Source organism: Cyprinus carpio, chromosome A3 (genome assembly GCF_018340385.1).
Source record: "Cyprinus carpio isolate SPL01 chromosome A3, ASM1834038v1, whole genome shotgun sequence".
Classification (NCBI taxonomy): Eukaryota; Metazoa; Chordata; class Actinopteri; order Cypriniformes; family Cyprinidae; genus Cyprinus; species Cyprinus carpio.
Genome location: NC_056574.1, coordinates 13146582 through 13161692, shown reverse-complemented (window position 1 = coordinate 13161692; position 15111 = coordinate 13146582). Strand labels below are relative to the sequence as shown.

The 15111-nt window shown below is 36.1% G+C and overlaps 1 protein-coding gene and 1 long non-coding RNA gene across 3 annotated transcripts; one reads left to right on the top strand and one right to left on the bottom strand.

Annotated features, from left to right (window-relative positions):
• Positions 1 to 293: 293 nt before the first annotated feature.
• LOC109074887 (hemicentin-1-like) lies at positions 294 to 14160 on the bottom strand. 2 transcript variants are annotated; one of them, XM_042719060.1, is made up of 12 exons: positions 14083 to 14160; positions 8019 to 8252; positions 7380 to 7590; positions 4575 to 4817; positions 4146 to 4472; positions 3681 to 3914; positions 2783 to 3037; positions 2347 to 2676; positions 1995 to 2234; positions 1670 to 1900; positions 1329 to 1583; positions 294 to 1144 (listed from the first exon to the last, which is right to left on the bottom strand). In XM_042719060.1, the coding sequence occupies exons 3-12, from the start codon at positions 7432 to 7434 to the stop codon at positions 966 to 968; spliced, it is 2349 nt and encodes a 782-aa protein (XP_042574994.1). In that variant the 5' UTR covers positions 7435 to 7590; positions 8019 to 8252; positions 14083 to 14160; the 3' UTR covers positions 294 to 965. The 2 variants fall into 2 exon arrangements, with proteins under 2 accessions (XP_042574994.1, XP_042575000.1); XM_042719066.1 differs by having other exon boundaries at positions 7380 to 7571.
• On the top strand, positions 10376 to 11413 carry LOC122136303. Its single transcript, XR_006154075.1, has 3 exons — positions 10376 to 10795; positions 10896 to 11059; positions 11292 to 11413. It is a non-coding gene; the product is annotated as an uncharacterized LOC122136303 (long non-coding RNA).
• Positions 14161 to 15111: the final 951 nt, after the last annotated feature.

Sequence of the window (15111 nt, the reverse complement as noted above, 5' to 3'; positions counted from 1 at the left end):
GAACGACATGAACTTAATTTAATTATTAACAGCACACGGCAACAATCATTAACAATGCTTCTAAAAACATTTTGTTCATTGACTAACATTCATTTTGCATTTTTATACATAATAGAATATCACAAGGTGCATAATAGGATATCACAAGGGTCAGTGAGATAACGTGTTGGGATCTATTAAACCATTCAAAAATACATAACATATGACTTGCTTTCTTTCTCTTTTTCTCTTCTTTTTTTTTTTTTTTTTTTTTTTTTTTTTTGTGGGGCTTAAAAAAGACAGAAATAATCTTATTAAAGGGCTCCAAAAAGAAACAATTTATTTATTTAGCAAAAGTAGCTTGGTATAATCTTTCATTAGTTTGTTTAAAAATATTTAATTTCAAAAAATTTGTGCAGCATTTTCCTCCTTTATTGTATCATTATTATTATTAAAAAAAAAAAAAAAAAAAAAAAAAAAAAACAGGCAGATTACTCCTAAAATATCTCCCAATACAGAATGTCAAACTTGTCTAACACAGAAAGCATATTTCTGGCCTGGAAATTGTCTATCCTCTCTCTTCATCTCTCTCAAAAAAAACTAACAAAAGTAAAAAGCTATTAAACACAAAAAAAACCTTTTTTTATTTTACACATATTTAACCAAAATTGACCATCTCCTAAGACAACAGCAGATAAATCAGAACCATAACCAACATACAGCAAACCATTTTGTTGTCATGTGACAAGATGATACATTTTAAATGTTTTTTTTTTTTTTATTCATCTCAAACATTCTTCTTTGTCACTGAAATATCATCCATATCATATACACAAGTGACAAGTGCATGCTGTACAAAATTAGATTTTACACATTATACAACAGATATTTATAGAATGTTTTTATTTATTGCAACCTGGATGATGTTCAGTATATTATCTTTTTTCAATCTAAGCATATTTTAACTGATTAAAACAGGATAAAACTCACTCAGGGCCCCCATTGCTTAACGGACGCATTTCAAACTCCTTCCCTGACTGTACTTCATAATGTCCTGTTTTATTTTTCTTCTGCCGCAAGATCAAGATCACCACAATGAAGATTATGAAAACAAGTAGCAGTATCAATACCAGAACAACAAAAGGAAAGTTGCTCGGGGAGTCATCTAAAAAGGAAAAAGCAAAAAAAAAAAAGTATGTTCAGTTAATGAAGAACTGATTTTACACTCTAGTAGAATATTAAACATTAATTTCATGGTTAAATGTCAGTAATATATCACGCAATTAAAAGAACTATCATTTAATATCTCATGGGGAATATCATTTTATTTTCACAGTCACAGCCCAAACCTCTTATCTTCACTATGAATCTTTTCTCCTTGCTTCCAAATTTATTCGCGGCGCTGCATGTATAGACTCCAGCATTGGTAGACGTTGCTCTCTCAATGTTTAGGGTTATGTGGCGCCTCCCAGTGGAGATGGTCTTATTATTGAAGCTCAACCACATCTCAGGTTCTGGGTTACCAGTCGAGTTGCACTCTAGCGTTAGGTTGCTGTCTTCTTTCACGTGAAAATCCTCTTGGCTGGCATAGAACACTGGGGCATCTGTGTTGAAAGTAGAAAGTTGTCTTTGTTAATTCATTGGCAAAGATTGTTAAAGAAATATACATTAAAGAGCATTTTTCTCTTACGTAGGATGTTGATGGTGAATGTAGAATTTATAGTTCCATGTGGGTTTTCTGCAGTTAATTGATACCGGCCACTATCATTCCAGTTGGGGGAAAAAAGTTCACGCTGGATAGTTTTTCCATTTTTGTAGAGAGAGAACTCAGGCTTTGGTAATCCATCGGCTATGCAAGGAAATTCGAATAATGTTTCTTCTTTTACTTCGTAGGTCTCACTGCAGTTCAGTTCTGGAGGATCTATTTTGGGGAGATAACAATCAACTTAAAGACACAATCAGAGACAAAACGTCAGGTTTTAAAGCTGAAGTTCCTGAAGAACTCTCACACTTACACTCTACTGTGATGTTTACAGAACAATTGAAATCACTAAGGTCATTACTGGCAATGATTTCATATTGGCCGGAATCAAATTTGGTAAGACGCATAGAGGAATTGACTGATGATGCTTTGTGTCTCCAGGAGATGTTTGGACGAGGGTTACCCACAACAGAATCTAAATTTAAAGGATATGAATCCAATGAGGTCCCTGTCAATGGTGACCAGCTGTCACAAAATGGAATTTTTGGAGCATCTGGAAAAGAAGAACATAGAAAGATAAGAAGAACATATTTATTTTGTATTTTGGGAGAATTTCTTGCTTCTTTACATATGTGGAGACATTAAACAATATTTTGTTCACTTACAATATACAGTAATGTTGAGAGGTTCTGATGTTTCTTTTGGAGGAGGTTGAGGTCCTTCTGCTCCCAGTTCCAGCTCTGCTTCACACCTGTATTGAGCTCCATCATCAGCTCTGTCTGGACGGATCAGGAGTGTGGCGGTTTCATTCAATGGAGTCTTGCTATCCTCAGTGAAGGTGGTTTTATCCAGCAGAGTCTGTCCTTTGTACCATTTGACAGTGAGATTCTGAACAGGAGCCACATCGTGAACATCACACTGGAGCTTATACTGCTGTCCCTCTATCATTGGTCCTCTGTGATCCACAATGCTTATGGACACACTGTCTGGAGTCTCTGTGGAGGAAGATTTACAAACTCTGAAATCTGCAGTGATGAATGTACATTTATTAGATATTTCTGAGAATGGAAAGACAAAAATATCAGTAACAGGGAAACTGACTGTAAATAGTGACCGGGAGCTGTACTTGACACTGTTCCTCATGGTTTATGTAGCAGAATGGCTGTATGTCCCATTCTGTCAGGTGTGACACTGTCCATGTGATCATATTTTTGTCTCTGGTCATGGGCACTCCTCCCTCACTGGCTTCCCATCCCAACCCTTTATGTGGGACTGTAGCGCTACAGTTAACTGCAACAGAATCGCCGTACCTCACAACAGCTCTCCGTGGGATGAGTTGAATAGGACATCGACTCTCTACAGAACAAGATGTGATTGAAAACCAATGAAGCTCTATCACAGAATAACAGCATTATTTACAAATCAGTTTGGGCAATCATCTATCTATCCAGTACTGTGCAACATTCCTTCATATATTTGGCAATGTGAAGCTTAAATAAAATAGCTTTTCACAAGTGTGAGCAATACAATTAGAGATGCCTTAGTGACTTTTCACACAGAACTTGCTTTTGAGTTTAAAACCATGAGACTCAGGGCAATGGAATGAAAAAATGCAACACGTTTTTTTTAACCATGTTGTATTCCTCTCTTGCGATCATCGGTGGTCAAAACAGACAGAAGACAATAAGCGCAACATATATTTTTTATTAAATGAATGTACTGTATTGTGTATCAATGATATTTCTTGTTTAATATTTTGTAGTTTGATGGGATTTCATGGTACTAGACAATATTCACCTCTAATTTATGCACCATTTATTACTATATAAAATAAATACATTTTGTCTGTCTGTCTATCTATCTATCTATCTCTCTTTCTATCTATCACTACAATATGTTATCACTGCAGCACTCTTTTGGACTGTGAATGTAAAAATTAGAAACTGTAACTTAACACTGCCTGAGGACAAAGTGGTAGATGTGTTTTTTCAAAACTGACCTTTAGATTCGATGATGAACACTTTGCTGTCACTTCCCAGAGAGTTTGTGGCGGTGCACGTGTAGTTTCCTGGACTGAGTGTGGGGGACTGGAGCACTGAGGAGCTGATCTCCTCTTTCAGATGCTCTGAGTGCCATGTGTACGTAGGAGCCGGGTTTGCCTTCACTGTACAGTTTAGCGTGACCTCATCGTTTTTAATGATGGTCTCTGTTGAACTGGAGTGTTTTGGTTTATCTGAGGAGGACAGAGAGACATTTATCAGCACAACAGCACAATGCTGAGCAGCTGTTATTAACAGATCACTAAAAATATTGTAATGAAACTTTTTTTTATCTATGTTAATGCAATTATCTGTTAATATGCAAATCTCTATGGGTGATGAAATAAGACCGTTCCTTTACTCTAGAAGGCCCTTTAGAAAATATAAATTTAAATAAATGGCAATCTTGGAAATAATAAACTTACAGTGTAGTTCAGCACTGAGAGGTTGTAAAGATTCTGTAGGATATTGAGGTCCATCTTCTCCCAGATCCAGCTCTGCTTCACACCTGTATTGAGCTCCATCATCAGCTCTGTCTGGACGGATCTGGAGTGTGGCGGTTTCATTCACTGGACTCTTGTTATCCTCAGTGAAGGTGGTTTGATTCAGCAGAGTCTGTCCTTTGTACCATTTGACAGTGAGCTCCTGAACAGGAGCCACATTGTAAATGTCACACTGGAGCTCATACTGCTGTCCCTCTATCATTGGTCCTGTGTGATTCACAATGCTGATGGACACACTGTCTGGAGTCTCTGTAAACAGATTTCAGAGATATCGATATTCACAGTTATAAGTGAATTCCAAAAAAACACAAACTTTTTTTTTTTTTTGGGGGGGGGGGGGGGGGAACTCACTGTAAATAGTAACTGGAAGACCCTGTGAACACTTTGTTTTATTAGAGTACATGTAACAAGTAAGGTTCATCTCCCAGTTCGTCACATCCACAAATATGTCGTCTTCAGTCTTCTTCATTGTTTTATCATATCCCTCCCAACTCAAGCCGAACTGGATTGTTTCATCAGTGGAGGAGCAGTTCGCTGAAAATGAATCTCCATATTCAACCACCACATCAACAGGACTGATCAAAATGGGGCAGTCTGCAAAAGAGAACAAACAAAGCCAATGCATTATGATAAAAATAATCTTTGTGCAGTAAGTATTATTATTAGAGTTGCTAAACATTAGTCAAGCTATAAACATGTCATGTAAACTGAACTTCTACTTGACTTTCACTAAATTACTTTGCTACAGACTCAAATCTTTGTGTTTGACGTAACAAATTCTGATAATCATCAAAAATTGAGCATTTATATTTTATGAATTGTATGCCTTGTATTTACCCACAGAAAGTAATAGCACTCTTCCTTAAAGGAATATTTCATCCAGAAATGAAAATGTGCTGAAAATGTCCTCACCCTCAGGTCATCCAATATATAGATGAGTTTGTTTCTTCATCAGAACAGATTTGGAGATATTTAGCATTACATCACTTTTACATCACTACATTAAGCTCACCAGTGGATCCTCAGCAGTGAATGGGTGCCATCAGAATGAGAGTTCAAACAGCTTATAAAAAGTAATCCCCCTGACTCCAAAGCGAAAAGCTGTGTGTTTGTAATAAAGAAATTCATCATTAAAACGTTTTTAACTTAAAACTCTTGTTACCAGCTAAAATATGAGTCCTATATCCATAATATTTCTTTCTCCATTAATAAAGTTGAGAGAGAAATATGCATCAAGCAATGTTTACATGCCAAAGAAAGCGTTATTATAGACTATGGACTTGATTTTGGCCAGAAGTTACCGTTTAAACTTAAAATGCCTTAATGATGGATTTGTCTATTACAAACACACAGCTTTTTGTTTCACAAGACATTAATTTATTGGCTGGAGTCATATGGATTATTAGTGGATTATTGTGATGTTTCTATCAGCTGTTTGGACTCTCATTCTGACGGCACCCATTCACTGCTGAGGATCCACTTGATCAAGTGATGTAATGCTAAATTGCTCCAAAACTGTTCTAATGAAGAAACAAACTCATCTACAAAGTTGCTATTACATTCCGTGGGTTAGTTTCTGTGGGATAGTTCATCCAAAAATGCAAAGTCTGTCATCATTTACTCACCCTTATGTCTTTCTATGCCTTTGGCACTTAAAAGAAGATATTTTGGGATAAAGTCATCCAAGTTTAGAACGGCATTAAGGTGAGTAAATAATGACAGAATTTTAATTTTTGGGTGAACTAGCCCTTTAAGGGTAAATAAATAAATTTCCTTGTAACACCTCAGTGAAACTGGTTGAACAAATATATTATATATATATATATATATATATATATATATATATATATATATATATATATATATATATATATATATAACAACATATATTAATGTTATCATTGTTCTCAATACTACACTGTAAAAATTAACCATGGGTCATGGGTTGTTCAGTGTTGTGTAGAAAATATTGAGAACATTTCACTAATAAAACCAAGAGATGTGTTTTCCTCAGTTTTTTAATGGAAATTTATGCCGTTTTGAGGCTTGAAATAAGGAACTAATTAAAACTGAAAGTTAAAGAAGAGAAAATGACGGAAGACATCTATTTTTAATGAAGAGACTTAGTTCTATTTTGATGGTGATTATTAGTTCCCACCGTGCTTTGCATATATAGCTGGATATTGAGAGTAAATATTGAAATGATGTGTTTTTTGAGTGAAAGGAAACATCTGTTAATGTTTAATGTTCAGTTATGTTTGACATTTGAAAGAGTTTTTGTTATGTTGAAGTTTCTGTCATTACCATTGTGTGGAAGAGCAGAGCTTATGGTTAGGATGTGGATAACTGCATGTACTAACATTTCCTACTTGAGCTGTCTCACTGTTAATAGTCTCATTAATTGTAAGTCAGTGTAACTACACTTTGGTACGTAACTGATCCTGCACCACTACAGACATTAATGTCAGATCATGTGGGTTGTTGCTATTATTTTTTCCAAACCAGTAAACAACCACCTACCATCCCACACAGAATCCCTTTAGAGATGCCAATCATTCAAAACACCATAGTAACCACATCCATATCAAAAATGTCTACTTATCAATTCAGTCAATATTCAGTCTCTATAAAAGTTCTCATACATGAAATGATCTCATTCATAATGTTCTCAGCCTGTGTACAGAGGAAAAATAAAGGTCAACATGTCGTAAACGTTTAGGCGTTAGAGGTGTGAAAGCAACTTGAAGGACTGCCTACACGAGGCTTAGGTTTCTGGTCAGAGACTCACACCTACCACACCCTCTAATAACTTTTCAAAAGTCACAAAGTAGCTTTTGGCAAATAAAAAGTTAGTGATTTCTGGCTTTAGAAATTAAAATCAGATGGAACACATTGCAAAGTTTGATAGTTTTAAAACCCTTTTTAGACATGTAGGTCTAACCACATCACCTTCGACACAATCAAAACAGCTTCAGTGTTAAGATGGCTAAAGAAAGAAAGAAAAAAATACATAAAAACAAAAAAAAATAAACAAGACTGCAAAAATAATGGTGAACTCCCTCCCTAGATGACTTGCTGGGATTCTAGCTGTCTAAATACTTAAAAAGTTGAAAGGATCTACAGAAAGATACTCAAGACAAAATGGTGAGAACTTACCGCCATGAGCAAGGCTGATCAGCAAGAGACCTATCAACGGCTGGAGCAGAAGCATTGTCAAGCAAGTGATAAGCAATAATGCCGGTAACTGCTGAGATGGATGATAGATGCAGAGTATCCTTTGGTATTGTTTGTGAAAAGGATTTATTTTCTCTTAATTGTGATAAAGGTTTGAAGCGTGGCATGAAGCATCTGCGAACAGGAAATCCTGCTAAAACTCACAGTAAGAAAGAGGAAAACCACACATGTGATGCAATAGAAAAAGACGCAAAATGAAATGCATAATCTAATTTAAAATTAATACTGTTGTAGTTTAAAGAAAAAAAAAAGTAAAAAAAAAATAGATAACATTCAGGTAGTGACTAAAAATATGTACATTATATGCAATTTTCCAAAATACCCCTTTTTATATTTGACAGTTGAAAAAAAAAACAGCAATCTAATGTAAATATTTTAAAAATACAGTTATGCATTAGAATTCATCCGAATAAAAATATTCAAATCATGTCTTTGTTTAAAAAATATTAATAAAACTTTAAGACTAGATCTCTAATAAAATAACCTGAAGCTCCTCAAAAACATTTAGTGCTCATTGTCACATCTTTGTGAAGAAAAGGTGGCAAAAAGTGGCACTCATACGAAGTATTCTCAATTCTCTGGGTGCTCTGCTGATTTGTTTCTGTTCACGTTAAGCAGGTTTGATCATCATGGCCACTTTCTTTAGAGAGTACGAGCCTTCGTGGAACTCTGCCCAGTAAACACCATCCCGGTATTGACTTCTGTAATGGGCTCCTCTATACCACAACCCATTCAAGTTGGAGTGGGCACACATGTGGTACCACCAGCCACCCTTCTGGTAATGAGCACAGTCACCTATGGAGGATAGAGAACACAAGGCTTTTAAAAAGCATCCTTATCGCGGTCCAGAGTGGTGAATGCTTTAGTGTTGTGCCATGAGAGGGAGTCTCCTGCTTTGCCTTGATAACTGCCTGTGCTTAACTGTAGTCAGTACCAGTCACTCTCTGGTTCCACCTGAAAGCTGTCATACTCCGCAAACACCTGTCATCCTTGCCAGTCTTCCATGGCTACTTCCCTTTACGGGGAAGTTGTGGCCTAATGGTTAGAGAGTTTGACTCCTAACCCTAAGGTTGTGGGTTCGAGTCTTGGGCCGGCAATACCACGACTGAGGTGCCCTTGAGCAAGGCACAGAACCCCCAACTGCTCCCCGGGCGCTGCAGCATAAATGGCTGCCCACTGCTCCGGATGTGTGTTCATGGTGTGTGTGTGCTCAATGCTGTGTGTATGCACTTTGGATGGGTTAAATGCAGAGCACGAATTCTGAGCATGTCACTTTCACTTTCACTTTCAGCTTGTAGGTGGCCTGAGAGGTGAGCCAGTGCAGGTGCCCCAAACCAAGCCAGTATTCTCCATCCTGTTTCCCAAAGCCTTTCTGTATATAAGCAATCGTTATGTCATTCATTTAAATGAACACAATTAAATCTGCTTTTTATTATTCATTAGGGTGCTTATGAGCACCCTCATTGACCCTATTTTGCAGCTTATCTGCCCACACCACACACTAAAAAATAATGGTTCTTCAGCGGTTCTTCAGGGGTTCTTTGCGGTGGATATGGTGCTATATGGCACCACTACCATTTAAAGAACCTGTTAAGCCAAGTTTGGTTCTTCAGCGGTTCTTCAGCGGTTCTTTGCGGTGGATATGGTGCTATATGGCACCACTAACCATGCAAATAACCTGTTAAGCCCCTAATTCTTAGTGATATTAGTTCTCTAATATCCTAAGTGTCTTAGCTTTAGTTGGTAATAGGATTAGAAAAATGACATTAAAATACAGTGATTTTCCTGAACACAAGGCACATATCCAAGGCCTCCACACAAGACTTTTTGACCACAGAAATTTTTTTGGTGTGGATGTGAAGTCAGATATATACCGAAATTATGTCACAAACTTCAATAAAACGTATATTCATATTCATCAATTGCTTTTTGTTATTTATGTAGGTATAGGCCTCAAATAATTAGCCTAAAATGAGTGAGGAGAGAAGTTATGTTTAAAAACGTGTTTCAATTTCTACTTACAAAATGTGAAAATGTATCAAGAATTTTTTAAGTTCAATAAAAGAAATAATAAAAAATCATATGTATATATATATATATATATATATATATATATATATATATATATATATATATATATATATATATAATATATATATATATATATATATATATATAAAACCATAGACTGTATATAAACCTATGCGAGTATGCGCCGAATAGTGTGCACTGTGCAGTTCAGGTCCACGTGAGCGAGGGCGAGGGCCGCATTTCTCAAACTGGACCGTTGGACTCGACGTCAATCAAAACCAGGACGACGACGAACGTGACGAACACATTTCTAAAAAGAGACAGAAGATATCCTTTGAGGTGAGTGTCATAGCGCATACTGCGACTGAAATATACAATTAACGTTACGTTACTTGTCAGGGGAAACTTTTCATTGTATTTTGCAAAAGTTTTACCGTGTTTTGTGACATTAATGCTAAGTTTAGTATCAGTCTAATGTTAGCTGACTGAGGAGCCTGACCAACCGTGTTGGCTAATAAAATATGTTGTTTCACAAACACACTGAACTGTATTGTTAAGTTAAGAAACTTAAGTGTAAGTTAACTGGGGTCGTTCTTTTCTTGACTTTCTCCAGATATAACGTTATAACACTACCGTTTAATATCTTTTCAAATCACTAATAGCGATGGTCTAATTCCCCCAGTGGCGGGCTTTATAGCTAGCTGCATCGTTACCATGGATACTGTGTAGTCTTACCCTATTCACATGTAACGTTAGTGTCTCGCCTGCTAGTGTAGAGTACATTTAAAGGTTTAAGTTAGGTCACCTCAAAATAAAAATGTCCTGATAATTTACTAACCCCGATGTCATTCAAGATATCCATGTCTTTATTTTTTCATTGCAAAACAAATAAAAAAAATTGAGGGATACACATTCAGACTTTAATGGCAACCAACTATCCCAATGTTCAAATAAGGTTCAAATGTCCGTGTCAAATCATAAAATACTGTCAACATGCACAAAATATTTAAATAATTAATGTTTGTCATCACTGGGCTGCTGTTGATAGGTCTATAAGTTACTCTATAGGCTTACATTCATCCTAGTGTTGTAATTTGTTTGTTTTGTTATTTTCTTTCTTTCTTCAGGTTATGACAGACTTCACGGGTTGGACTTCTGTCCAAGTTTGCCAGTGGTTGAAAGATATTGACTTGGGGGAATTCTGTGAAAGGATGGCGATGATAAAAATCTACCAGAGAAATTTTGTGTCTAACCACAGCACGGAGGACATTATCTCTGAGTTTCCATGTTTCAGACTGGCCAAAATGGTAAGTACAGCAGTGTATAGTAATTGCCTCCTTAGTTATGACTTATGACTAACGAGTTATGACTATGTATTTTTTTACTTTTCCTTCATCTTAACATAAGCTCCTTTGGGATCTGAAAGACCGTACCAACGTTGATGTGGACCCAACAGATTCTCTCTCAGCTCTCGGTAATGGCATCTAAAGTCCTTCAAGTTTCACAGAGTCCCCTGATGGAGAAGTTCAGGCATGTGGTTGATGACTGTGAAGATGGCAGACTGAAAAAAGGTAATTAAATCTGCACTACTTAGATTTTCTGTGTATCACTGACTGACACCCATATCTGCCTGAGATCATACATTTCTGCATGTATCTGTCTTGTGTAATAATAAAGACTAATTTCTAGTTTATTAAAGGTAGTAATAATTACTGTCTTAGTAATTAATTGAAAAACAAAGAAAACTTATTAGATAAAAGCATCCACCATGTTTATGTTACCTAATTCTTCTTTTGTTTAAAGGACTACAGTTGGAAGCAGCTATTCTGCTCTTTGCCTGCACTGTTTAAGGAGGACCCGGGGTTGCTGTTTGAAGTTGAGGTTCATTACTGAGGAGAGTGAGGACATCTCAATGGCACTGGGCCTCATCCCTTTGTATATATTTTCTGTTTGGGATCCAATATCCTAAAGGACTGAAAAAGACACTGACCTTCCTGGAGTGCGTTGTCTTAAAAATTGAAGGATGCAGCCGGACTTCCTGTCACAATTAAAAGAGTGTACAACTCAATCTGTGCATAGAGTCTCTCTCTCTCTCTCTCTCTCTCTCTCTCTCTCTCTCTTTCTCTTTTCTCTTTCTGGGGCCTATTCCAATTTCTATTTTTTTTCCTTCTATTTTTTTCTAACTCCTTTAGCCAGTGTTGTTAATGTTAAAAAGCACTGATTATATTTGCAACTAAAAGAAATGAATTAAACTATTTTAAAAGTGTAATGTATTTTGTTCATCAGTAAGCTTTTAGTACAGGATTTTGAATCTTTCAATCCACGATTTGGTATAAAAGCGTCATTTAGAAGCATATTGACTCAAACATTGTAGTATATAACATGATAATGGCCTACTACCTAAAAAAAAAGGTTCTGTAAAGCACCATTTGACAAATGTACTATAAAGCTTAAGTCCCATTAATGCCAAAAGAGGTTCCCCTATAACGAGCCAAAGAATCACTGTTGAGCACCATTTTGTTGAAGAAATTGTAAACAATCAAGGTGCTTTATGGCACCTCTTATGGTTCTACATAGCACCATTTGACAAAGGTGCTGTACAGCACCTTTAAAGATAAGTGCTATATGGCACTTAAAAGTGGTTCCCCTATGATTACGAGCCAAAGAACCACCTTTAGTGCTATTTAGCACCTTTTGTTTTTAGAGTGCACCCATCAGTTGTGAAGGGCCATGGATTAAACCTGGACATGCCCTTGCTACCCATGGATAATACACTACATGACTGAACAGACAAGCTGAACAGATTTTAAAACACTAGGTAATGTATCATATACTTGGCCAATTCATAAGTAGACAGCAACAAGTGGCTAAAGTGGCTTGTTGAAGTGGGCTGAGCATTTTTTGACTTGGATGATAAAACAGGCAAAAAAAAAGATGTGTCACAGATGGGACCACACTGGGTCATTTAATTATTGGGTCATTCAGTACCTAGTAACCACACTGAACACCTTAGAAAACACACAGCAACACACTAAAACAACTCAAAACAACTTAGAAATCATGAAGCAGTGCCAGCTACACCCTAGCCTTTAGGGATTTTCAGGCTACCTGGAGATTTAGTCACAGGGTAACTGATGAAAGGTGTGTCTGTTGGCAGACTGGGCAAGTCATCAAAGGTCTTCAGCAGTTCTGGAGGACTCTGTTTCTGGTCTCTTTGGACATTGCTGGCAACTTCTTTAGGCTCTGTGTTCACATTCACCAACCTACTTGACTGTTGAACTGAAAGTGATGTGGTTTCCTGAAAGAAATTCATAAGAAATTTCACTTTGGTTTGCACCTGCGTGTTTGTGAGATTTCCAAAGTAAAACCTGAAAAAACATAATACTTCACAAAAGAAGAATAAATAAAAGACGAACAACAGTATCAAAAAAAAGAAAATATTAATTAAAAAAAAAAAAAACAAAAAAAAAAAAAACCACAAAAGCAAGAAACAAGATGCAAGCCAATGGCTGAACTCACTGACGTCACATCCATTAAAGGACAACACCAGACTATGGCCCAATCCCAAATGGCACACTTCATGTGTATTACACTCTTGTGGACTTACAATGGCCACGTTGTAAGCACGTCTGTTAAGTCTATGAGAATGTAAGGTGTCCCATTCACTGTTTTAGCTTTCAGAAGGGTGCTTGCGAATGCCCCCTTTGTGGCTGCCATGCACCCTTGATGCCCACTTCTTCTGAATCCACATGAGGCGAGCTCCACAGCAGGCTTCTTCCCGATAGTCAAAGCAGCATTATGTCAGAGGAAGACCACAAGGCAATGAACACAGGAAACACAAGGGCTATATATACAGGGGTTAACAAGACTACTAGACACATCTGGGGGGTGTTCCAAAAAGCAGGTTATGTGACATAACCAGGTATGTTTGAGGATAAGCAAGCGGATAACCTCAGCTTTCAGTTCCAAAATCTGAGGTTACTTTCAAGGTAAGTAACCATAGTAACTTGCTCTCTAAAGATAACCTGTTAGTTCACTTCAGCGCACGTGTGATCTACTGACGAGCCTTCAGTGGGCGTGACAGATAGCTCACAACATTATATTATATTACAATATGTAATATAGCCTATTTTATATATATATATATATATATATATATATATATATATATATATATATATAATAATGTATGATATGTCAATGTGAAGCCCTAATAGTTATCTGTATAAATTAGAAAACACTATGACAAGGTAATATTCTTTATTTTATTTTCCAAAAAAACATCCATCAGTAAAAACAATAAAACAACATCACAAGGTAATGTTTAATTTATTATATTATGTATATTTAATTATTACATTTTATATTATCATCTCACTATAGCCTAATGTCTAGATTCTAAATCAAAATACATATCTGATATGACTTAATATATAATTAGTATCAAACAAACAATATAATTCATATTCTCAAGGATTAAAGATTAAACGGAAAAAATAAATAAAAACGATTGCACAGCCATCAATTAGGTGGCTATATGCACTAAGCATGTAAACGACCACTGAACAAAAGACGCGTTTTTGGAACCACATACCTCGAGTAAGCAAGGTTTGGGGTTAATCAACCGAAAGTTCAGGGTTTAGCTGACGGTAAGTTAACTGTGCTTTCTGGAAAACACCCCTGGAAACAATCAGACTAATGTAATGACAAAGGGAAACAGAAACTGGAAACAAGTAAAACTACAACATAAAAGTCCACATTACAAAGCAAAAGCGCAAAGGCACAGAATACATACCAGATGGCTCTTACCTGCAGAGCTTTAGTGGGGTTCTTGAGCTGGCACTGTTTCTCCAGATTGTGATTAGCTGGCTCTGGTTGCTTACTAGAGGAGTGAGTGCATCATGCTCACTGTAACTGCTGGACACCTGCAGGACCTGTCAGGATTTGCCATTGCACATTTGGTGTACTTCAAATCTCAAAAGTATTTAAAAAAAATGTACGCAGATAATATAATAGTGTCATGTTGTGTCATGTTATAAAGAAGTGTGTTATGCAATATTACATTTAAATATTGCTTTAAAATGTACAATTTATGTTAAAGTTACTACATTACAACTTCTTTATTACAAATGTGTTTAAAAATACACTGAAATACATGAATATACATTTAAACAGAAATGGCATTAACATTTTTAGTTTACCATAAATGCTTGTCAAAAGATGTGCTTAAGTCCTACTTAAGTGGGTCAAAAAATCACTTAAGAGTTCAACCAACTGCTTTTAATATTAATTTAAATCATAATACACTTTCATTTATTTGCAATTAAGTGTCTTAAACATTACATTAATTTCATACTTAAGTATATTATTTTAAACTATATTACTTTTATATGCTAAAGTAAACTTTTTTTGTTGTTGTTGTTCATATAAAAATGTATTGCAAATCTGTGCACAGTTTGAGACATTCTCAGTGAAAAATCTGAGCAGAGACTTAAAGGGGTCATATGATGCGATTTTAAGTTTTCCTTTCTCTTTGGAGTGTTACAAGCTGTTTGTGAATAGATAAGATCTGTAAAGTTGTGGGAAGATTTGCATAACGCCGCCCAAATGTTCAACAACTTTG

What these genes read in the sequence shown, in the direction of transcription:
- LOC109074887 (XM_042719060.1), bottom strand. Translation starts at nt 7,434, where the DNA reads ATGCTTCTGCTCCAGCCGTTGATAGGTCTCTTGCTGATCAGCCTTGCT. An exon ending in GATCAGCCTTGCTCATGGCG is followed by an intron (nt 4,818 to 7,379) that starts GTAAGTTCTCAC and finishes TCTCTTTTGCAG; the next exon opens with ACTGCCCCATTTTGATCAGT. An exon ending in TCTCAACATTACTGTATATT is followed by an intron (nt 2,235 to 2,346) that starts GTAAGTGAACAA and finishes CTTCTTTTCCAG; the next exon opens with ATGCTCCAAAAATTCCATTT.